Source organism: Stegostoma tigrinum, chromosome 21 (genome assembly GCF_030684315.1).
Source record: "Stegostoma tigrinum isolate sSteTig4 chromosome 21, sSteTig4.hap1, whole genome shotgun sequence".
Classification (NCBI taxonomy): Eukaryota; Metazoa; Chordata; class Chondrichthyes; order Orectolobiformes; family Stegostomatidae; genus Stegostoma; species Stegostoma tigrinum.
This window is the reverse complement of record NC_081374.1, coordinates 13438297-13464351: the sequence shown is the minus strand read 5'-3', so window position 1 is coordinate 13464351 and position 26055 is coordinate 13438297. Positions and strand designations below refer to the sequence as shown.

Sequence of the window (26055 nt, the reverse complement as noted above, 5' to 3'; positions counted from 1 at the left end):
TAACAGGGGGAATCAATGGTCACCAGGAGTCCATTTCTAACAGATGGCAGGATCCACATTCAGCAGTGGGATGGTAGTGGGGACCACTCCAGTGGAGAGGGTGTCTCAACTCCTTTGAAAATGGTCAGTAACTGGACCTTCAACTCAAATCATTCCCATCCCATTTCATTTCAGCAGGTTGCCAATTTTGTTTTTAATCCCCAGCTACACTGGGAACATGCCCAATCCTGCAAATTCTCCCAGCAACCCAAACCTTTAATCCAATATCCAGAGGGCCAGATCATTGGGCTCATATCAGAGATGGAGAAATTTCGAGATGTAATAGTTTTTTAAGCAATTATAGAGGCAAGGTACAGGGAGTAAAGAAAAAAAGGCGAGGCCTGTGAGACGGTGCAAGGTCGGAATGGCTGAATATCAAATGAATGATGATGCAAGGCCATTGGAGAACAGAAGACGGTAATCAGACAAGAATATAGAGATGGCATGTTTCTTTCCCCGAAGGACATTTGTGAATCTGATGACTATTTACACAGTAGCTGGATGACGGTCATCATTGCTGGAACTAGTGTACAATTTCAATTTCATTAATTTAAGTTTAAATTCCACCAGCTGCTGTGGTGGAGTTCAGGCCCATGTTCCCAAGTCATTGACCCAACATCCAATGACATTATACTATGGTGCCTACTTTCCACTGTCATTGTGTGGGAAGAAGGGCAGGCTATTCAGTGAATAGTTGCAGTTAAAAAATTCAGATATATAAAGAAGAATTGAATGATAGCCTTCCTTCTTGTTAATTGACAGATTTGCTTGGGCTTTGTTCAGTTTGGATTTATCTCCATCTATCTCTCCGAATCCTTTATCAGAGGATTCATGACAGCAGCTGGGTTACAAATCTTAATCTCACTGTTGAAATACATCTTCGGACTGACCATTCACGCTTACAGTGGTCCACTGGCAATAATATATGTAAGTAACTGATAACAAGCCATTAATGCAATATTTTCATTTCTGTATTTTGAGATACAGGCTAATGTTGTACTTTTTTTCTAACCAGACATTCATTGACATCTGTAAAAACCTTCCCAAAACCAATGTAGCAGCGCTGATTTTTGCTATAATTACTGGTGTGCTCCTGTTCATTGTCAAGGAGATTAATGTCAGATTTAAACACAAACTTCCAATCCCTATCCCAATGGAAACTATTTTGGTAAGTAACGATTCAGAGCTTTCATTTTTTTGGTGGATTTCAATAACAGCTTCTAAAGTTATAAGTTGTTTACACTTGAAGTCTAAACTGCTCCTCTAACAGTCATTGAATGGTACATATTCTCGTGAATCAATGAACAAACTTATCACTGAATTTGATATTGAGTGTTCAGGCCAGAAATGTTCCCATTTTTCTTTTCCCTGTGCCGTTATCAGTGGAGTGCTTATGAGGAAGAACAAATTGAACTTAGTGACAAAATTTTGAATGAGTGATTGTCAATGATATCTGTTCTGCTGAATGTTATGTGGCTTTCTCAGCAAAGTCAATGAAATCAGTTGCTCAATAGCACAGCCCTGGAATTTTGCTGAAAAGTGCGCTGTGTTGCTGAGCCTTTTTGTCTTGCACTCTTCAGGATAAACACAAGAATGCCAAATTTCAAATGGCCACTCAATGTATACTACAGGTGAAAAGGGTATAAATTGATTGCCACGTCAACTTTGAATTGCTGAAGTATTGTCATGGAGAAATCACTGGGGCCCTCAATGGTCCCCTAGCTCTGAGTAATTCAAAATTCAAGGATTCAATTTTTTTTATTCCATAAGGAATGACTTGCCTACAATGGCAAACTAAGCTTCATGGGACCTCGGGTGGAAGTAGCAGGGAGTTGCTTGTGCCTGAGCAGAAAAGGGTGGAGGGAAATAGTTTTCTTGCTCTTCTTTAAAATATTGTTATGTTTTCACTTCCAGGTCATTGTTACCACAGCAATCTCAGGAGGTGCAAGATTACCACAAAAATTTGGTATAGATGTTGTCGGAGAGATTCCCCTGGGGTTAGTATTAAAAAATATAACTTACTTTCTTTAAGATTCCTGCTGGCAAATTCTAACAGATGTATAATACAACAAAACTGAGTCAAACACAACCCCAATGTCCGGACCTGATCTATGATCACCGTCTTATTTTGCAGATTAGGAGAGTCACAATCTGAATTTGGCCACTGGGAGGGATTTGGGGAGTTAGCTTCATATTTGGCAGAATATACAAAAGTTCTGACATGTCAGGTTTTCATCTGTTAGTTTAAATTGAGTGACAGTTGTGTTGTTTGCACCTGATTTTCTAATATTCAAAGGTGGAAAATAATTCAACAATAACTTGTATTTTTACAATGCCCTTACCATAACAAAGGCAGCACGGTGTCTCAATGGTTAGCACTGCTACATCACAGCACCAGGGACCTGGGTTTGATTCCACCTTTGGGTGACTGTGTAGGGTTTGCACATTCTCCCTGTGTCTGCGTGTATTTCCTTCGGGTGCTCCAGTTTCCTCCCACAGTCAAAAGGTGTGCAGGTTAGGTGGATTAGGCATGGAAAATACAGGGATAGTGTGTGTGTGGCAGTTGTTGGGGGGTGGGATGCTCTTTGGAGGTTATGAGGGCTTGATGGGCCAAATGGCCTACTTCCACTTGGTACGGTTTCTGTGAAAATGCCCCAAGGCTTTTCACAGGAGCATCACGAAGCAAAATATGGCTTCCAAACCACATATGATGGCAGATAGCCAAAAACGAGATAATTTTGGAAGAGTGTCTCAAAAGAAGAAGGAAATATGGACGGAATGGAAGGTTCAGAAAAACAGAAAAATGTTACAGTGCAGAAGGAGGAATTTGACCCATCATGTCTGCACTAGTTCTTCAACTTAGTATCGGTACCAAATACCAATCCCTTGATTTTGCCCCATACCCTTGCGCATTGTTTCTATCCAAAAGATTTACAGAACAAAGTTTAGAAAGGGTAAGGCTTAGATAACTGACTATCATAGAGTAATAGAGCCATACTGCAAGCAAGAGACCAGAGTTAGATGTGCACAGATACCTTGAATTGCAATGGCCTGGAGGAGGTTAGAGAGGAAGTGAGGAGTGAAACCATAGAGGGATTTGGAAACAAGGGTGAGGATGAAGAACACGAGAAGCAAGAGCAGGAGTAGGCCATCTGGCCCTTCTAGCCTGCTTGCCATTCAATAAGATCATGGCTGTTCTTTTCATGGCCTCAGTTCCACTTATCCACCCTCTCACCATAAGCCTTAATTCTTTCACTATTGAAAAAAATTACATTTCTTAGCTTTCAATACATTGAATGAGGAAGCCTCAACTACTTCACTGGGCAGGGAATTCTACAGATTCACAACCCTTTGGGTGAAGAAGTTCCTCCTCAATTCAGTCCTAAATCCGTCCCCCCCTCATTTTGAGGCTATGCCCTCTTGTTCTAGTTTCACCCACCAGTGGGAACAACCTCCCTGCTTCTATCTTACATATTTACATCATAATTTCATATGTTTCCATAAGATCCTCCCTCATTCTTCTAAATTCCAATGACTATAATCCCATCATATTTAGCATCTCCTCAAAAGCCAACTCTCTTAACTTTGGAAAAACCAAGTAAATCTCCTATGCATCCCCTACAGTGCCAATGCATCCTTTTGCAAGTAAGGAGATCAAAACTGTACATAGTAGTCCAGGTGTGGCCTCACTAGTACCCTATACAGCTGTAACATAACCTCCCTGCTTTTAAACTCAATCCCTCTATCAATGAAGGACAAAATTCCATTTGCCTTCTTAATTACCTGTTTTATCTGCAAACTGACCTTCTGCAATTCACACACAAGGACACTCAGATCCCTCTGCACAGCAGCATGCTGCAATTTTTTACCATTCAAATAAAACTCCTTTTACTGTTAATCCTATCAAAATGTATGTAATATTCACATTTATCAACATTGAATTCCATCTGCCAGATCTTTGCCCACTCACTTAAATTATCTACATCTCTTTGCAAACTTTCAAAGTCCTCTGCACACTTTGCTCTACTACTCATCTTAGCGTCATCCGCAAACTTTGACATGCTGCACGTGGTCTCCAATTCCAAAGCATCTTTGTAAATTATAAATAATTGCGGTCCCAGCACTGATCCCTGAGGCACACCACTAGTCACTGATCACCAACCAGAATAGTATTCATTTATGCCCATTCTTTGCTTCCTGTTAGTCAACCAATCCTTAATCCATGCCAGTACATTGCCTGTAATGCTGTGCACCTTTATCTTTTGCAGCAGTCAGCTGTGCGGCTCCCAGTCAAATGGCTTTTGGAAATGCAGATATACTGCAGCTACGGGGTCCCTGCTGTCCACCATGATCGAAATATCTTCGTAGAATTCGAGCAAATTTGTCAAGCATGATCTGCCCTTCATGAACGCTTGCTGTGTCCTCACAATGGGACAATTTCTATTTAGATGTCTTGCTATTTCTTTCTTGATAGGTTCAACCATTTTCCCCACTATAGAAGTTAAACTAATTGGCCTATAATTCCCCACCTTTTATCTATCTCTTTTTTCCAATCTGCTGGAAATGCCCCAGAGTCCAGTGAATTTTGGAAAATTACCATGAGTGCATTTGTTATTTCTCCTGCCATCTCTTTTAGTAACCTGGGATGCATTCCATCAGGGCCAGGAAAAATGTTCTACTTTTAGCTTCATTGGCTTGCCTAATATTACCTCTTTCATACTAATGATTGTGTCAATGTCGTCAGCTACCTTAACCTCTTTGTCATCAATTATTGGCATGTTATTCGTGCACTCCAATAAAATGAAGGCGCTACTGGATCGGGAACAAATTTAGATCAACAAGCACAGGGAAATAGGATTGGTTGCAAGTAAGGCCGATAAAGTTTTAGATGACTTCAGGTTTATGAAGGTTATCAATTGTTTCGAACTTCATGATTTTACGATGAGTAGTTTGTATGCCCCAAGCAGTGGTTTTGATAATAAAGCATTTTCAGCTTGATGCAGCAATTTGGGGGAGAGTGGGCATTAGCGAGAGCTAAATGGTCTGTGTAACTAACACGTTGCTATATCAGCACAGGGACCTCAATGCCCACATTCCTGATTTACACATTGCAGTTAATTCATAACATTGAAACCCTGAACTAGAATATAAAGGGTGTTGTAATATTGCTGCATGACAGAGTGGCCTCCCTAATCTCTTTTTGGTAATGCTTGCTTGATTATATGAACAATTTCCATTGACAAGATTGAAAATATGTCTTTTGGCTTCAGGATCAGATTGTAATCAGCAGCAGCAAGAAGCTAATAAATCCAAAACCACTCATCCAGTATTCTCAACATGTTGGTTAATTTTCTTGGAAAACTTAGAAAGCTGTTCAAAGAACAGTAAATCTGTCGCTCAGCACGTGAGAATGTTTATGCTGAGAAATAAACCTGCTCGACATCTGCGCACAAACCCAAAGAGGTGGTGAAATTCTCCTCAGTCTGTACTGTGACTGAGTGCTGTATTGTTCTCCTTCTTTAAATGAGGATGCAATGTGTTGGAGACTTCAGAAGAAGCTTACAAGGTGTACATCTGGAGTGAGCAGCTGGCCCTATGTGGAGGAACTGGCCAGGTTGGGCTTGTTTTCACTGGGTTTAAAAGGACAGGGGGGGACTTGATTGGAGTGTATAAGATCCTGAATGGTATTGACAGGATGAACAGAGAAAGAATGCTTCCTTGTGTGGGTGAATCCAGAACTATTAAAATTAGGGGTCATCCTTTTAGACCAGAAATGGCTGTGTAACCCAGGAGCACTCTGCCTCAGAGGGTGGTGGAGGAGGGTCATTTAATATTTTAAAGACCAGGATTCAAAAGTTGTTGGGAATACTGGTAAAGGAAGGATATTATTAAGCTGGAGAGGGTTCGGGAGAGATACACCAGCATGTTGCCAGGAATGGAAAGTTTGAGTTATAAGGAAAGACTGGATAGACTGGGCCTTTTTACACTGGAGTGTAGGAGGTTGAGAGGTGACACTGTAGAGGTTTATAAAATCATGAGACCTTTAGAGTGGTTCATGTGTGGATTGAACTTCAAGTCGACATGGGTATATTTACAACATTTAAAGGACATTTAGATAAGTACATGAATAAGAAATGTTTGGGCAGATATGGACCAAGTGCTGATAGGTAGGGCTAGTGTAGTTTGGGGTTATAGTCGGCATGGACTGGTTGGCCCAAAAGTTCTGTTTCCATGCTGTATAACTCTGACTCAATCATATATGTAATGGGGGTCTAATGGTATTATCGCTGGATTGTTAATCCAGAAACCCAGGCAATGTTCGGAGGACCTGGATTTGAATCCCATCAGGGCAGATGGTGGAATTTGAATTTTAAAAAATCTGGTATTAAGAGTCTAATAATGACTGTGAATCCATTGTCGATTGTTGGAAAAACCTATCTGGTTCACTAATGTCCTTTAGGAAAGGAAACTGCCATCCTTACCTGATCTGACCTACATGTGAATCCAGATCTGCAGCAATGTGATTGACTCTTAACTGCCCTCTGAGCAATTAGGGATGGGCAATAAATGCTGCCTGGCCAGTTATACCCTCATCCCATAAATGAATAAAATATGTGGAATTCAGAATATAAACGGGTCAGCCATGATCTTATGATATAGGATGTTCTGCTTGAATGGCTAAATGGACTAATTCTGCTCTTAATTCATGTATTCAGATGTTCTGCTCCCTAAAGACCCTGCAAACCAGAAATGAGTTTAGGAAGTGTTGATGAAGGTCTTAGTGACAAGCAGCAAAGGCATTCTGACAATTCTATACAAACTAGAATAAATTAGTAACCATTTTCAGTGAGAAGGTACAAGGTGGTCTAAATATTAAAGTGAGTAAATCCTTATTTAACTACTATTTTTCTAAAATTTCCACTCACTAATCAGTGCATCAAGTAATATTGTGTCTAGCTTGATCTACATGGCACAAAACAATGGGCTCTGATTTTGAAGCTGTGCAAGTGACCAAATTTTGAGTGACTCAAAATCAGGCCCATTATGCACTTGAAGTAGGATCTGTTTCGTTCCCATAATTTGACAGCCCTTACCTTGAAAGTCACAACTTCACCTGAAAATATTAAATGTCTAAGGAACGGGATTTATCAAAAATTATTCCAGTTTAGGGAAGTGTAAAGTGAGAGATTGTAATACAAAGGATAATTTCTAGAATGCCCACAGTGTGGAAGCAGGCCATTCAGCCCATCAAGTCCACATAAATCCTCTGAAGTTCATCCCATGCAAACCACCACCTCCCCCATCCCCCAACCCTGTAACCCTACATATTCTGGGCAATTTAGCATAGCCAATTCACCTGACCTGCGCATCTTTGGACTGTGGGAGGAAACCAGAGCACCCAAAGGAAACCCACACAGACACAGGGAGAATGCGCAAACTCCACACAGATAATTGCCTGCTGGTATTGAACATGGGTCCTTGGTAATGTGAGGAAGCAGCACTTAACCACTGAGCCACCCTTCCAGCATTATGTCCTTCTAATATGCAACTTTACTGGGGAGTACATATTTTGGGGATTCACAGAAGAATTCCCTGTAAGTTAGAGCCCATTAATTTTAATGAACAGAAGATCTGCGTGAGAACATTTCTGAATTACCAACATGCACACTTCATCTGATAATAGAATCATTATAGGCAGTACCTATGCATCACATACAAGATACTCTGGGTTAGTGAGGCATCTTAGAATAGTAGAGGTTTACATCACAGAATAAGGCCCTTCAACCCATCAAGTATGTGCCAGTCAAAAAAAAGCACCTAACTTTATAGGTTCTTGTACCTTTTGTAAGGCCCTCCCAATCTGAGCAGTAGTAAATGCAAATTCCATAACACACAAGTATTTTACTTTTTCATCCAAGTGCACTTGACCTAAAAAAAGGTTAAACTTCACGAGGGATAAACCATTTTCTGCTTTATTTTAGTGGTAATCTGGAATGAGATAGTCAATTAGCCCCAGTTTTCAGTCATGGGTGTCTCTTTTTTTGGGATCTGACCTGCAACTGAACTCCAACTGATGGTGAAGAGGTTCTTCTGGTTTTGCTGGCTGGAACATATCCAGAGTATTAACATATTTTATCTTGAAAGGAATCTGCCACACATTCTGGCAAGTTTAAGGCCAGAAGGAACCATACCCACCGTAATTAAAAAGTACTACATGTGGCACACCATGCCTCCTTTCGGGTGGTGAGGTGGCTCAGCGTTTAGCACTGCTGCCTCTCAGCATCAGGGACCTGGGTTCAATTTAAGCCATGGGCAACTCTTTACTGGAGCTTGCCACATTCTCCCTCAAAGATGTGTGGGCTAGGTGGTTCAACCATGGGAAATGTAGGGTTACAGACGTAGGGAGGTGTTTCTGGGTGGACTCAATGGGCTGAATGGCCTGCTTCCTAATTGTAGGGATTATGTGATTCTTTGCCTTGTGCCCTGCACTACTACATGGCAGTAATGGCAACCCTGACAAAATCTGTTGAGTATTTTATCTCCCAGCTTTTACAGGAAAGCTCCTGTTTATTTTTTAGTCCAAAATTAAAACCCCGGACCTAGGAGGAACAGTGGCATTGTAGTATTGTTACTGGGCCAATGTTCTGGAGGCATGGGTTCAAATCACTCCAGGAGAATTAGTGATCTTTAAAATAAATAAACCAGAATTGTTTTAGCTAGCCTCAGTAACTGTGACCAGGAAAATGCTGGAATCATGCAAAAATTCTGTGTGAGGACAGAAATCTGTTGTCCTTACCTGATCAGGTCTACACGTTTCTTTAGACACACAGCAGTGTAGTTGACTGTTAACTGCCCTAAAATGGCCCTAGCGAGTTAGTTGTATCAATTGCACAACACAGGCTGCACTAATTCAAGATGGGTGGCTCACCATCACCTTCTCTAAGGCAATGGAAGGGAAAACAAATCCTGTGAAAGACATTTTGAGACAATGTTCAGCTTTCCACATGGTTGTCCAAATGGTAAAAGTTGTTGCACCTTTCCTACATTATGTTCAGATTTTTAATTTGATTTCATTGTGATTTCTCCAAATGATGGAGTTTGCACATTGTCCCTGTATCTGTGTGGGTTTCCTCCGGGGGCTCTGGTTTCCTCCCACAATCCACAGATGTGCAGGTTAGGTAGATTGGCCATGCTAAATTGCCCACAGTGCTCTGGGAGGTGTAGATTAGGTGGGTTATAGGGGGATGCGTCTGGGTGAGATGCTCTGAGGTTCAGTGTGGACTTGTTGGGCCGAAGGGACTGTTTCCACACCGTACGGATTCTACGATCTATGATCCACTATTTCCCAATGGAATGTCTTCCAAGTGTTTCAAGCAGTTAGTAAATATCGGTGTACTTTTGTCTCCAAGGCTGCCTCCTCCAGAAGCTCCTCTGGTTAATCTGTGGGGTGATATGATTGGACCTGCATTCTCACTTGCTATTGTTGGATACGTCATTAATCTAGCAGTGGGGAGGACAATCTCGGCTAGGCATAGCTACATCGTCAACGCAAACCAGGTATGAAACTGGTCAAAGTATGTCAAGGGAGGACCTTTTAAAAATCAACTATAATATTCTAATTACAACTTCAGTAAACTCTTTTATTCCAGACCGTTGTTCTGTTGCACCTGTTGTCAATTTGTTTTGTAAAATGAGTACTTTGTAACTGTGGATTTTGTAGTGATAAGGTCAAAGTGTATAATCTGGCATTAATCCCAAATGTTTTATATCATAAGTGACTTCAAATATGTTCCAGAGAAACTGACCAACAATTCTAATTATCTCAGCTAACTGGGTCAACCTTACCCTTCCTCATGAGCTTGATAAATTGCCTGCTAGATCTAGAAAATAATATGCTACTGAAGAAATCATTAACTATTGTTTCCCTGCCCTCGTGCCAAGTGCATTTTATTATCCCCTAGCAAAGCCTGTCTCTCAGACCTTTAATTAGTCCACTTTTTCATTACACTTCTGCCTTAATACTATTGTTAAGTAAAGATTCATTCTTATACCCTCTTGCCTTCCTTCACCAACTGAATGAAGTTGAGAAGAAATCTTCTTTAATTGCTTGATTCTAATTAAGGATTAAAGCTGAAAATATGCACTGAATTTTTAAGTCCCGCTGAGATCAGGAACAGAAGTAGACAAGATCCACAAATACCAGCAATGGAAGGGGCATAATTTTCCATAAACCATTCCCAGCACAAGCAATTTTGGGGTCAGCGAGGCTGCTTGCTCTCATAAGGATATCAGCTAATTAGGCTGGTTAAAACATCATTATTACTGGGTAAAGAAGGCCATTTTCATGTTGTCCTCGATTTCCACTATAATAAGGGAATGGGAATGCGCATTGGTCTGGATATGGGCACATAATGCCTGACATTTGGTGAGTCACTGGTTAAACTCACAACTATTGTCTATCTCTAATGAAAGCAGCCTTTCTTACAGCCCTCCAGGTGATTTCACCTTTACTTGTATGAGAAATGGATAGCCAACATCTCCTATCGAAGGAAGGTTCCAATGTAAATGGGCTTTGAACAACTTCCATGTAAACATAAGATCTGATTTTTGGACAGATGTCAATAGCTTTGAGATGTTCTCTGATTACAGCAGTATTTGTAACTGTATCAATATGTATTATGGTAACATAAACTTTCAGGATTCCAATCTTCCTTGCCACTGGTGTAATTTCTGCTTTTCTATATTCCAGGAAATGTTGGCACTAGGCTTGGGTAACTTTTTTGGATCATTCTTCCACATCCATGTTATCTGTTGTGCATTGTCAGTGACTTTGGCCATAGAAGCAGGTGGTGGAAGCTCACAGGTAAATGTCTAATTTCATTGCTGCTATTGCTACTGAAGGTTTGGATCTAAATGGCAAAGTAAAGGTATAAGACCCCCCAGCGCATGTAAGCGTACCACTTCAGTTTAACTCGTGAAAATTTAACAGTTTACTGACATTGATACTTTCCTTTAGCTTATCCATTCGTCTTACCCCCTTCAAAATGCTGGATTTCATGGTTGTTTTACATGGCTCATGATGACAAACAGAAATCCTTCATGGTATATGTTTCCCGCTGCCTGTGAATTCAAACAGAAACTTATCAGTGGCCAATAACCAACTAGGCCTACTCTCCTCCCAGGGACAGAGTGTGGCTGTAGACTTTCTGGAGCAATGTCTGACATGGTCTCTGCTGCCAGAAAAATCTAATAAAGGGATCTGGAACAACACCAGGAATTCTGGAACACAGTTCAGTTTCTTTATGAATCCACATTGATTAACGTCTATACAGCAAAACACATTATTCACTTTGGTGACAAGGGGGATTTAGCCCTTCTCTGGTTCACAACTTTCTCAATACTCAGATCATTAAACAATCAGTGAAAAGGCAGGATTCCTGGCAAGTAGGTATGAGCACATTTCTCCAATTAGAAGGTTCCCCAGCAGAAGCCAAAAGCACAGACTTTTATGAAGCTTTGCCAGTGTAATACAGGCAGGAATGTTTGCAAGCTCAGGCCTGAACATTCCAGATACTTTGAGTCCTGACCTGACATCTGAGTTGCCTGTAGAATCTTGTAGGGTTTGATCCCCATGCAGTCCTGGAGGGGATAAGCACAATGACCTCTGTGTCAGCGATGACGACTCCCAAAAGTGTGAGTTTCCCCGATTTGCCTCAGAAGAAGCTGTCATATAGAAACAAGTCTCTCCAGATGGGTTCAGGTCGATCTTGGAGCTCGGACTCATGGAGGTCAGTGCGAATAATGTAAATGAACTCTCACACCTTGACATACGAAGCTATGGTTTGGAGAAGAGAATAGAGGAACCATTGTTTTCTTGATGGGGAGGAACTCTGCCCCTCCATGCACCAGACCAGAATGATTTAACTAGAATATTCATATATTTCATTGAGGCAACACCACTAGTGTGCTCACAGCCCACTAATTCTTTTTTTCACTCCTCTCCCTGGCTCTGCAGGATAAGCAATGGAGGCATTTGAGTACTTCCTGACACTTATAGTACCCCTAAAACCATTTTTAAGCTTAACAGGTTTTGAATTTTATTTTGCTGCTTTTGCACTTTTATAGTGAAATCTCCGTTTTAAACTTCTCTCTGTTGCTATTTCTTATGAACACCAGATTTTGTACTGTTACACATTAGCCCATTTGTTCAATGCACCGACTAAGACCTAAATGAAGTCACTGTTTGTGTGTGTGTGTGTGTGTGTGTGTGTGTGTGTGTGTGTGTGTGTGTGTGTGTGTGTGTGTGTGTGTGTGTGCACGCGCGCTCTTCAGGAACACACTGTTTCCCTCATGGTGTATTCTTGGAGCTCAGAACTAATTGAACAGCCAATTGTGCCATTGTTGAAACTTGATGAATGTAAAATAGGCCAATTGCCGGCTGTAAGGTCACCTGTACACAATCCAGCTGTATGGATGGCTGCTACCATCTGAAGTGACCCCTTGACATAGAGGTTTATTGAAGATGTCACTGTTACTAAAAACAAATGCAAATATTTACCCATGTCTAGAAACCTTCAAATTAGACATTGTGATATGATGTGTCATCTCTTCATTCCAGTTTGCAAGTCTATGTGTAGCGACAGTGGTCTTAGTGATACTCCTGGTTTTAGGAACATATTTGGAGCCACTTCCGAAGGTAAGAGACTTTTCATGGGATGACACATAGAAGGAACTAACTTGCATTTCTGTGAAGCATTTTGTGACTTTGAAAACCCCAAAGTGCCTCACTGGAAATTCATTACTTTTAAGGTGACGGTCACTGTTGTAATGTAAGGAACTAGGGCCAATGTGTAACAACTAACAGATCAACTGTTTTTACTGCTCAATAACCGATGACCAGGACATTGGAAAAGGTGCATTATCACCTTTCAAATAAATCCACAGGAGTCTTCACTGTAACCAAAGGGATGAACATCGATTTAGAATTTCATTCAAAAGATGGCATTTCTGACATCTGGTTCTTTATTCTGTAAATCACATCCACGTGTGACCTACAGCACATACCACTAAAACTGTCAACAAATGCACATTACCAAATACTGAATGACTGAACATGTCTTTTATTGAGTCATAGAGACATACAGTGTGGAAACAGACCCTTCTGCCTGACCTGTCCATGCTGACCATGCTCCCAAATTAAACTAGCCCCACCTGCCTACAGTTGGCCCATATCCCTCCAAACCTTTCCTAATCAGGTACCTATCCAAATATTTTTTAAAAGTAGTAACTGTACTTGCATTAGTCACTTTCTCTGGCCATACATTCCATACATAGGCCACTCTCTGTGTAAACAAAAATTGCTGATCATATCCTTTTTATTTCTTTCTCCTCTCACCAAAAAAAATGTCCCCTAGTTTTGAACACCCCTACGCTTGGAAAAGACCCTTGTCATTCACCTTATCAATGGCCGTCATGATCTTATAAATTTCAATAAGGTCACCCCTCAACCTCATACGCTCCAGTGAAAATGTCCCAGTCGTTCCAGTCTATTTTTATATCTCAAACCCTCCATTCCCGCAACATCCTGGTAAACCTTTTCTGAACCCGTTCCAATTTAATAACATTCTTCCCACAACAGGGCAATCAGAACTGCACATGGTATTCCAGAAGCAGCCTCACCAATGCCCTATACAACCTCGACGCCCCAACTCCTAAACTCAAAGATCTGAGCAAAGTAGGCAAGTGTAGTAATACTTCTGCCTTAAGAAAGCCTAATTTGAAATTAAACCATTCTAAACAACATACGTTGGTACTTACATTTAGGCTTTTTTTTTGTTCAAAGTCCTTGTTTTCTCAAGCACAGAAATAGTCTTTGAGATGTGCAAGTGGCTGGTGATGGAGCCGAGGTCCACAAACTCCAAGGCTGTGATTCTGCATGAGCACTTGACTATAGTGACTCATTGGGAATTAGAAATGTATCCCCATGATCATTAATTTCAAAGTACCCTGGTCTGCTTTCACTGTAAAGTGTCTCACAATCAACATGTCAAATCACTTTGTTATCATGCACACTTGATTATGATAGCAGCACAGCCAAGCATGGTGCCAGACCTGCTGAGTTTCTCCAGCATTCTCCATGTTTGCATTCAGATTTCCAGCACCTGGAGTATTTTGCGTTTAGTACGGCAGCCATGTGATTCTGCAAAATATCCATCTTCAAAGTTTGACTGAAGAGATGATCTAGCCACCTGCAGATGCATCGAGGTCAATGGCCAGATCTTGACATAACTGGCAATGCTGTCAGTGTTTGTTGATTGATGAGGAGAGTGAAACTTCAACCATAGATGTGTCAATTTTCACAACTGTAGAAGCAACTTTGGAGCTTCCTGCTTTCCTTAGAGTAATTGCATTCAGTTCTTTTATCTAACATGGTCGTTTCAATATTAGTGACCATGTAACCATACCACCACCTGGATAAGCATATGGGTAATGATGGGATAGTGTAGGGGGAGGGGCTTAATTAGTTCACAGGTTGGCGCAACATCGAGGGCCGAAGGGCCTGTTCTGCGCTGTATTGTTCTATGTTCTATGTTCTAAAACAATGGGTCATTCATCTCCTTCAATATAAGGTGAGAGTACAGTTCTAATTGCATTTCCTTATGCTCCTGTTGAGACACAATCCCCATGTTGTTTGGAGTATGTGACTGAAAGAGATGCTACCTTAATCTTAGATAAGAGATAACAAGGGGTAGAGCTGGATGAACACAGCAGGCCAAGCAGCATCAGAGGAGCAGGAAAGCTGATATTTCAGGCCTAGATGCCTTCCTGCTCCTCTGGTGCTGCTTGTCCTGCTGTATTCATCCAACTCTACACCTTGTTATCTCAGATTCTCCAGCATCTGCTGTTCCTACTCTCTCTGAAACTACCTTCATCTTTGCCTATCAAGCACTGTTTGTTGAGCAATTGTCCATTCTCATTGTACTTTCTTGCACAGTAGCTTTTGAAGAGGCTGCATGATCTCTGCCTACTTAGGTATGAACTTGTGATAAATGTTGACAGCACTGAGGGTCAATTCCAACTCTTACCTTAGATAGGGCCTGAAGCACATGGACAGTTTGATATTAAAAACTGAAAGAACTGCAGATGCTGTAAATCAGGAACAAAAGCAAAGTTGCTGGAAGAACTCAGCAGGTCTCGCAGCATCTGTGAAGGAAAAAACAGAGTTAACGTTTCGGGTCTGGTGACACGTCCTCAGTTCTGAGGGAGTGCCACCAGCCCCAAAATATTAACACTGTGATGTTTTAATATTGTAGTCTACGTGCTCCACTCCAGTTGCTGCCACCCAGAAATGTCAATCTGACATGACACAAATGTGCATCTTTCCTCATTGAACACCGATTGTGTTGTGTGAGTCAAGTGAACACTGCTGATGACCACTGATAACTGTGTTTTGCTTTGCTTTTCCATGGGCAATGATGTCACTGATAGGTTAAGCCATCCCCTTAGCTCTGACAAGGGGAAGAATGATATTCTGGATTCTTTGAGGCACTGAGCTTAGCAGTCTAGATAACAGCACAGAGAACTGGCAACAGATACACTAACACCAAACAATTGAACGCACAGCACTAACTAATACCTATATTGGTCTCTGGGTGGAGTATAACATTCAAAAACACTGAAGCTTTCCATCCCCTGCAGCAGGATGAACTAGCTGGACCAAATGGTCTCCTTCCTTGTGTATTTACAGGATTTAAAGTGGATCAAAGTGTATAAAAGGGAACTGGGAAATAAAAGAATTGTAATATTTTAAATAGACATTGACAGCATGCAAAAGACAAGATCCTTATGGTTTTAAAAAACAGCAGCATTTGACATCATTCAAGTACATGAATGTGCTTTGTTTTGTTTCTAGGCTGTACTGGGAGCATTGATAGCAGTGAACCTGAAAAACACTTTAATGCAGGTCACAGACCCCTATTACCTGTGGAAGAAAAGCAAACTGGACTGTGTAAGTGGGATTTGTTTATTATGAGCATAAGCAACATGTAATATGTTGGCTGTAGTTTGTCAAGACACATATGGACAACATATGCTTGAATGTGCAGCTCCCAGCACCCTCTTCGAACTAGTTTAGAAATTCAGACCTTTCTACATGCATTTTGAAACTCAAAAAGTGAGATACACCACGTTCTAAAGAAATCTAAACGAATTGTAGTGTTCACTTACTAAGCACATGGAAGTTACAGCACTGAATAATTCATTCCAAACCCAGGTTCCAGACATGTGCCAAAATACCTGATCATCACAACAACATCATGAATTTAGATTGTTTGGAGTGTGTTGTAAAATATTCCAAAGTGTTTCACAGGTAAATTACCAGATGAAATTTGAAACGGAGTTGAACAAGGGATCAATTGGGACAGGTTACTAAGATCTTGAAGGAAGGGGGTGAAATGGAGAGGTACAGACAAGTAAGGAGAAGCCTCCAGCATCTAAAGCTTGGACAGTTGAAGACACAGCCATCAGGGGTGAAGCAATTAAAATTGGGGTAGCAAAAGAGGCCAGAGTTGGAGGAGCATGGGATTCTTGACGTACTGTGGGGCTAAATGATGGTGCAGAGATAAGAAAACAATAAATCAGTCATGTTATCGATTGCTACACAGTGACTCATACTGAAAGGTGCAGACTCTAGTTAGGAGCACCTGAACAATATGCCTTTCAGAGTTGAATATCTTACTGTCAGCAGCTAATGTTAAGTAAAAAAAATAAAAACATGGTGAGGTGGATAAGGGCAGCTACAACTCATGAAACTGTGTACAAAGCATGAGTAACCAGCTTCTAGAGAGAAAACTGGAAGGCAAAGTTAGACAGTAGCACAGGAAAGCAATGTGGGGGAGGCAAATACTTGTGGTAAGGTCACTGTGGTAGGGAAAAGGTTAGGAAAACCAGGAAGCCCACATGAAAGTGTAGGAGATATGCATCTGCATCAAAAATTCCAAATAGCTTGCATAGGTCACCTTCACTGGTTTCCAAATTCTTCATTTTCAAATGCTGTTAAGCAATAAAGAATACATAGAAGACAGGAGCAGGAGAAGGTCAGTTGGCCCCTCAAGCCTGCTCTGCCATTCAATATGATTACGATGATCATCTAATTCAGTACCTTGTTCCTGTTTTCCCCCATATTCTTTGATCCCTTTAACCCTATGTACTAATTCTAACTCGTTGCTGAAAACATTCAGTCACTTCCTGTGGCACAGACTTCCACAGGCTCACTACTCTTTGAGTGAAGAAATTTGTCCTCACCGATGTTCTAACTACCCCACCTGTCTCATCCCTGCTCTAACTACCCCACCCTCCTCATCCCAGTTATAACCACCCCACCCCTCACCATCCCCATTCTAACTACCCCACCCTCCTCAACCCAGCTCTAACTACCCCACCCTCCTCAACCCAGCTCTAACTACCCCATCCTCCCCATCCAAGTTCTAACTACACCCCCCTCCTCATCCCCGTTCTAACTAGCCCCCCCCATCCTCATCCCAGTTCTAACTACCCAGGCATACCCCGTATCCTTAAACTGTGATCCCTAGTTCTGTTGACCGAGCCCACTCTTAATCTTTACATCCAAATATTAGCTTCTTTTTTCTGTGGTGAACATTTGTTTCTTTCATCCAGTCACATGTTGCCTCTTTACCCCTCAGTGTGTGTGGATAGTGAGTTTCCTGTCAGCATTTCTACTCGGTTTGCCTTATGGTGTAGCTGTTGGAGTTGGATTTTCAGCGCTGGTTGTTGTCTTCCAAACACAATTGTAAGTACCTCTCAGCTCTCACTGCTTTACAATGTGATTGAGAAAGCACGAGTCTGAATCTCATAGTGAAAGTCTTGGACATTTGAAGCAAATGCCACAGTATATGTAAAAATGTGAGAGGTGTTGTTGCCATGAGAGCCAAACGTAGTTGTAGTAACTTGGGCTTTGCACTCTTTTGAACTCTTTGATTGTTTCGGGATTGGCACAGTGGCTCAGTCATCAGCACTGCTGCCCCAGAGTGCCAGGGGCCAGGGTTTTATCCCAGCTTCAGGCAACTCTCTGTGCGGAGTTTGCGCATTCTCCTCGTGTTCTGCATGGGGTTTCCTCCAGGTGCTCTGGTTTCCTCCCGCTTGTCAAAGACGTGCAGGTTGTGTGGATTGTCCATGTTAAATTGATCTCTGGTGTCCAGGGATGTGCAAGTGAGGTGGGTTAGCCAAGGAAATTGCAGGGCTACAGCGATGGAGTGGTGCTGGATGAGATGTTCTTTAGAGGGACGGTGTGGACTTGATGGGCCAAATGGCCTGCTTCCACACTACTATTCTGAAACGGAGCTTCAAAGTATTGAAGTGATTCCTATCTCGTTTGTCATTTTTAATGATTGGCCTACTCCTATTTCTTACACTTTTAATCAGAAATAGCTGCTGGAAACATCTGGGTTTACTGCTTGTTAATTAACCATGGTGTATGAGGGGCCGCTTTTCATGTTAGACAGAAAGAGAGAAGTATATAGACAAATTTAGGGTGACCATTTCATACCAAACAAGGACCAAGGCAAACAAGGCGCAAGTCAGGAATGTGATAGAATGCAGAGCAAAGCAGCACAGTTGACTGGCATATCATCCACTATATTCAACCTTCATCACTGGTACACAGTGAAAGCAGTGTGTATCATCAACAAGGTGCACTGCGGAAATCCACCAAGGCTCCTCCAGTAGAACTTTCCAAAGCCAAACCCTGACCGTCGAAAAGGACAAGGCAGCAGACACATCAATATAGCTCAACCTGCATGTTTCCCCTCAAGCCACACACTGTGCTGACTTGGAACTATATTGTAATTCTTTCACTGTTGATGGATCAAAGTCCTAAATCCCTTCCTGACAGCACTGTGGATATTCCTACACCCAAAGGACGGCAGCAGGAGAAGAAGGCAGCTCACCACCTTTTTTTTCCAGGGCAATTGGGAATGCAAAACACATGTTGGCCCTGCCAGCAGCAATCAAAATCCATAACCAGATTAAAAATGATTCTAGAGATAACAAAGTGTGGAGCTGGATGAACACAGCAGACCAAGCAGCATCTCAGGAGCACTCCGAAGATGCTGCTTGGCCTGCTGTGTTCATCCAGCTCCACACTTTGTTATCTCAGATTCTCCAGCATCTGCAGTTCCCATTATATCTAAAAATGACTCTACCCAGCAGAACTAACTGGCCACTGCTAGTTCATCCCTTAATGGAATCCCTAACGTAAGTAGTAAAGCCAGTACAGAAAGAGCTGGATAGTTAGCTACATACTTGGAAAGACTTGGTTCTCTTGTTAAATATTCTGTTTAGTTGGCTAATGCAAGAGGACCCATTTTAGGTTTGTGTCAGTGAATTTCTCAGCAGGCCCCATTTGTTCATTCTGCGAATGAGAATTGAGCATAAAGTGGATAGGATCCATCACCAAGAGATTATTTCCCCTAGTTAATCACTTCAGACAAACAGCAGAGGTTTATCGTATCTATAGCTTTAATATTAAATGTCCCAGAGTGCGACACAGAAACTTTAGAAAACAAAATACGACAATAAGCTACTTAAGGACAGATTAGATTGAATGATCAAACGTTTGTCAAAGATATGGGTTTCGAAGAATGCATAAATGGAGGAGAGTGAGATAGTGAATGGGAGAGGTGAAAGGAAGGAATTCCACAGCTTATACCTGAGGCACTTAAGAAAGGGCTGACTTCACTGAAACAGTAAGGTCAGGCTAACAGGAATGGCAGAGTGAAAATCAGAGGCCAGAATTAGAGAACGGAATGGTAGATGGGAGGAAATGACATAGGTAGAGAAAGACAAACCCATGGAGGGGGTTTGAAAGAAAGGTGAGAATTTTAAAGTCAAGACTTTGCTTGACCAGATCCACTGTAACTGAGCAAGCATAAGGCCAATATGAGGTTGGGGGATAGTACAGGAGTTTTGGGTGGTCTCCGATTAAAGAGTAGAAGCTGTGCAGGAGTACTTTGGAATAATCAAGCCCAGAGGTAATGAGGGCATGAATGAGGGCTTCAGCAGCAGACAACGTAGGACAGGACAGTTCCTGAGGTAGAAGCTGGAAATCTGAGTGGTGGCTCTGATGTGAGGTTAGAAGGTCAATTCAGGGCCTTAAGGGGAAACCTTTAAATTAAAATCAATTCAGGGGTAACGTCAAGAAGCACTTCCTCAAATAAAGGGTAGAAAGAACTTGGAACACTCTTCCTTAAAAAGTACTGATGAGGCTGGGAGTTGAATTGTAAATTTCAACGCCATGATTATTTTCTTTGGATAAAACAAAATGAAATTATTTGTTACCAATATTTCCTATTAAGGGACCAATTAAAAAGGAATGCCCACCAAAGGGAAATGAATTCATAGAATCCCTACAGTGTGGAAACAGGCCATTCAGCCCAACAAGTTCACACGACCCCTCCAAACAGTATCCCACCCTGTCCCATTCCCCAATATTTCCCATTTCTAACCCATCGAACCTAAACCTCCCCGGGCACTACAGCATAGCCAATCCACTACCCTGCACATCTTTGGACTGTGGGAGGAAACCGGAGCACCCAGAGGAAACCCACGCAGACACGGGGAGAATGTGCAAACTCCACACCGACAGTCACCCAAGCGTGGAATCAAACCTGGGTCCCTGGCACTGTGAGGCAGCAATGCTAACCACTGAGCCACCACACCACCAAGTTTTATTGTGATTTGCCAGTAAATTGAAGGGGACAAGAGCACACTCTCACCCCCATGGTGCCAAAACCACAATTGTTAGGTAAGGCTATTAAAGGACAGGGAGCCAAACCAGGTATTTGAAATTAAGATACACATCAGCCATGATCTGGTGAGTAGGAGAGCAATTTGAAATCATCCTGTCCTTATGTTCTTAATTACCCAGCTATCATCATGGTCAAATAAAAATACAAACAACTGCTTCACTCATATCCTTAACAATAGAAATCTGTTAACATTGCACATAACCTTCGACTTCTGTTTTCAACTCCAGTCCAGTACCAACATCATTGTCCTTTAACGGCACTTCTAGTAATTACTCAGATGTCTGAAATCGCTAAAGCAGTGGTTCAAAGAGGCAGTCCACCACCAGCTTTTCTGAGCAACTAGCAATACCAGCCTTTCTAGAGATTCCCAAGAACGAAGAATGGCCAACTTTGAAGTCAATGTGGAATAGTCATATGGCTGACCCTCACTGCGAATCAACCAAAAGTTCTGAGGTCGCACTAGAACCCAAACTGGATTGTGATATCATGGAAATTGAAGCCATATTCTTCTACATTCAACAGCATGCTCAATAAACTGGATAAACTTTGCTGGAAACAAGTACTATAACAAGAAAATAAAATTAGTACTTGGGTCTCATGCCCTGCAGAAGTGACAAACACCACAGAGGGCTTACTGTTGAATCAGTTCCCTCTTGGCCTGTGTTCTTCTGAATTTTCCTTCTTTCTTTTCAAAAGGAGATCTGGGATTTATTTTGTCTACTTCACAGAAATAAACCTTTCCATAACAGCTTTGCCGGCTGTTTTAACTTCTGGCTTTGCATGCAATTAATACCTCAGGAATCAAAATAAAATGAAAAAGTGTGAAACAGTTGCATTTAGTTAGAAAATAGTCTCAAAGGCCAATATCAGAACAACTAGGCATTTGTCCGGGCCCCCAACATCATCTGAAGTTTCAGAGTTGACTGACGTTCCTGATTGTTTATTTAATCCGTTTGGTGGCCTGAAGAAACTGTTTCTTCACCAGGTTGTATCTTTAAGATAAAATGCAAAGTAATGACAGCCAGCCAACAAGCTGAAAAAATATCAGCCTGATCCGAGAACTCACGTTTTATTTTCATTGGCTTTGGAAAGAAACCTCAGCTAACTTGTAGGTCCCAGTAATCTATTAAACAGCCAGATTACTCTACACCATTCTAAGATTCATTGAGACTCACTAAGACAGAATATTTCAACAAACAGATAAATAGCAAAACAAACCAGAAGGAAAGTTAAAAGATAACAAGGTGTAAAGTTGGATGAACACAGCAGGCCAAGCAGCATAAGAGCAGCAGGAAAGCTGATGTTTCAGGCCTAGAAGGGTCTAGGCCGGAAACATCAGCCTCCATTCACCTCTGATGCTGCTTGTCCTGTGGTGTTCATCCAGCTCTGCACCTTGTTATCTCAGATTCTCCAGCATCTGCAGTTCCTACTATCTCAGGAAAGTTAGGGTTTTTTTTTCCCTCTTAACCCAGAGAGGTGTTGCATTCCTGAATGGGGTCTGGATAGATCAATGGCTGGTTTACAATACAGAGTGATGCCAACAGCATGGGTTCAATTTCTTCACTGGCTGAGTTTACCATGAAGGACTGGCCTTCTCAACCTCTCCCATTGCCTGAGGTGTGATGACCCTCAGGTTAAACCACCACCAGTTGCCTGGCTCGCTCTTTAATAGAATACATATATATCAAATCCCTATACAGTGTGGAAGCAGGCCATTTGGCCCATAGGTCCACACCATCCATCTGAAGAGCATCCCACCCAGACCTATCTTCTTAATCCTGCACTTCCCATAGATAACCCACCTATGGGTGATTTAGCATGGCCAATCCACCTAAACTGCACAACTTTAGACTGTGGGAGGAAACCCATGTAGACATTGGGAGAACGGGCAAACTCTCCACGGACAGTCACCCGAGGGTGGAATCAAACCCACGTCGCTAGCACTGTGAGGCAGCAGGACTAACCACTGAGCCACCGTGCCATCCAATGAATCAGAAGCCCCACTGTTTGGTAAAACTAAAGAAGGTGATTGAAGATTCCATAAAAATTTCCAGAAGACATTGGATACGTATCTTAAAATGAAATTGTGGGGAAAGAAGGGGAGCATGGCACTAATTTGATATCACTTTCAAAGAGCTGACAGTCATGATGGGCCAAATGGTCTCCAGAATGATTCTGAAATGAGGATCCAGTGACTTTGTTTTGTTTTGTGTGGAATTCCAATGTCTTTGTAGCTTCAGAATTCATCTACTGTCAAGGAAAACTATGTTCAACATGAAGAAACAGAAGGAAACACATCAGTACAGCCAGGATCTAGGCTCTTACTATTTGCAGTCAGGCTCCTAGCTAAGTTCCATCATGATTCCAAAGATGTAACTAATTCCTTCATGCAACCCTCCAATGATGTTATATAGAGAGAAACGTAGCTTAATGGTTGAAAGCTATTTTAATATACCATAAAATCTCAGCAGATTGATCCTTAGCCCACGCTGTTTTAACTTTGCTCCAGTGTTTTTTTGGTGCAGAAGTATGTGTCACGCATAGGAACAGTGCCGCAGGGTGGGGAACTATGTGATGTATGGGAAAAACAATGTACTCAACTATACCAGAGCAAAAGTACTGGAGAGAGCTCAGCTGTATGAAGAGAAAATGCTGGGGGAAGTTGTAGCACATCATGAAAACAAATTCTGGGAGACGTGTATCACATGGGGAAAAGAAATACAGGGGGAAGCTGTATCATGTATCGGGGAATAGTTCTCAGGAAAGCAGTACCATGTATCAGAAAAGTTCAACGGTTACTGAACCACATACGGGGAACTTACGGAGAGAACTATAGCACAGATAGAGAGAAAACGCTGAGTTCTTCTGCACCACGTACAGGGGAAAGGTACTGAGAAGAATTGCACAATACAGTCGAAAAATACTGGGGGGATGGTATCATATAAAAGAAAAATACTAGAGGGAATGCTGTGTGAAATATTGAAAAAAATATAAAAACATATTTTCGAGAAATACAGAGGGGTCTGTACCATGTGGAGCAAATCTGTGATGGGCAGGTAGAACCATTGGCGAGAATTGCACCATACATAGGAAAACTCTGAATGAATGGTGTCATGTTCAGCAAAAGCTGTGACTGGGAAAAGCATATTCCTGTGGAAACAATATTGGGAGACCTGCGTCACTTTGAGCAGAAGTAACGAAGCTGGCTGCTGCGGAATGATGAGTCAGGAATATTGACTGGCTTCATACACGAGCCTGCTCAATTAAATTTTCCACTGGAAACAGGAGCAGTTGCGTATTTACTCTTGAACAAGATACCTCCAAGCCCTCACCACCCCCAGCTCCCTGTTTACAGGAGTGGTTAAGTCATTGAACCAATATTTCACATCTGAGCTTTTTTTTGATTCATGGAATGTGGCCTTCACTGGCTTGACCAGTAGTTATTGCCTAACCCTAATGACTCTTGAGCAATTCACATAACTCAGGGAACATGAGCTCATATCCCTCGGTGCACCTTGAGGTTTTTACTTTAATTTTCAATGAACCACTTGCATTTTTAAAGAATTCAATAGCCACATGACTTCAATCTCAAACCAACCTGGTCGAGTCCTAGCCCCAGTATGGCCTTGCAACCTACTGAATCACATCAAACATTGGGGAGGCAATTATCTCTGGACTGTTCACCCAGAGACCCAGATAATGTTCTGGGGATAGTAGAAACTGCCAATGCTGGAGAATCTAGGAGAACAAGGTGTAGAGCTGGTTGAAAACAGCAGGCCAAGCAGCTGCAGAGGAGCAGGAAAGGTGACGTTTCGGGCCAAGACCCTTTTCTGAAGAAGGGCCTAGGCCCAAAACATCAGCATTCCTGCTCCTCTGATGCTGCTTGGCCTGCTGTGTTCATCCAGCTCTACACTTTGTTATCTCTAGTGTTCTGAGGAGCCAGGTTTGAATTCGGCTACAGCAGATCGTGGAATCTGAATTCAATAAATATCTAGAATTAAGAGTCTAATAGTGACAGTGAATCCATTGTCAATTGCTGGGAAATCCCCATCTGGTTTTCTAATGTCCTTTAGGGAAGGAAACTGCCATCCTTACCTAGTCTGACCTACATGAGACTCTAGATCCACAGCAATGTGGTTGACTCTGAGCTGCCCTCTGGGCAATTAGAGATGGGCAATAAATGCTGTTTAGCCATCGCGTGAATGAATTTTTTAAAAATACACGGACAGCAGTGATCAAGAATTTAGCCTTCCATCTTGTTATGATGCCTGTACTGTGCAAATTAATTTACTGCTACTGCAGTACTGCAGAACTCTACTGCTATTGTAAGAAATAGTGCCATGGAAGGATTTATATGCAATGATTAGGTAGTTAAAAATTCAGTCAACCAAAAGACAACACCTCCATTGATATAACATTCTCTCAGAGCTGCACTGTCCACCTTAACTCTTGCATATAAACCCTAAAGTGGATCTTGAACCTAGAACCTTGTGACTTAGAGGCTAGAGTGAATGAACCAGGGCAGACATTGCTGTGGGCAAATTAACTGCTATGCTGCCTGTGTTACAGCAGTTGCTATGTTTTAAAAGCAATTTATTGGTTATAAAGCACATTGGAAATGTTCCCTAAAGTTGTGTGAACGTAATTCCTTATAATTTAAAAGATTGAGTATGATTGTAGAGTAATGTGACTGATGTATCTGGGTCTGGAGCAGGAATGTTGCTCCTGTTAGTGTAAGTGTCACAGGAGAGTTGAAACACCAAGAGCCTTTCATGCTAATGTATTTCTCCCTGTTCCTCTCTCCCCAGTCGGAATGGCCATCTTGTGGCACAAATAGGAGCCAGTGACATTTACAGAAACCCCAAGGTCTATGAAAAGGTAAGGATGTTAATTAAAGCCACAGTCAAGCATTTTTTAGTAAAAACGAACCTAAAGTTGGAAATATTCAGCAGATCCTGCCGCAGGTAGAGTAGGCCAGCTATCTTTAGAATCATTTTTTCCAAGATGTTCAATCTGGTGTTCTATTTGCCCCTTTCCTGTTCTAAGTCCCACAAGTTGTTTATGTTCTCTTGCCTTGTCTGTCTTTTGTAATTATTTATGCTTCTTATTTTAAAGGTTTTGAATTCTGCAGAATCTAAATGCTGCTGTAATCTCCTTTGCTGAAGACTTAAACTTCTGTGAATAGCAATGC

General features: G+C 41.7%; 1 protein-coding gene across 2 annotated transcripts in view; it reads left to right on the top strand.

The window, feature by feature from the left end:
- LOC125462665 (solute carrier family 26 member 9-like) overlaps positions 1–26055 on the top strand; it is a 118682-nt gene that overhangs the window by 53521 nt on the left and 39106 nt on the right. For both annotated transcript variants that reach the window (XM_059653356.1, XM_059653355.1), the window contains 9 exons: positions 802–966; positions 1055–1207; positions 1954–2036; positions 9450–9597; positions 10790–10903; positions 12659–12736; positions 15953–16048; positions 17742–17848; positions 25673–25742. In XM_059653356.1, the coding sequence (XP_059509339.1) occupies positions 802–966; positions 1055–1207; positions 1954–2036; positions 9450–9597; positions 10790–10903; positions 12659–12736; positions 15953–16048; positions 17742–17848; positions 25673–25742 (1014 nt within the window). The remainder of the gene's footprint in view (positions 1–801; positions 967–1054; positions 1208–1953; positions 2037–9449; positions 9598–10789; positions 10904–12658; positions 12737–15952; positions 16049–17741; positions 17849–25672; positions 25743–26055) is intronic.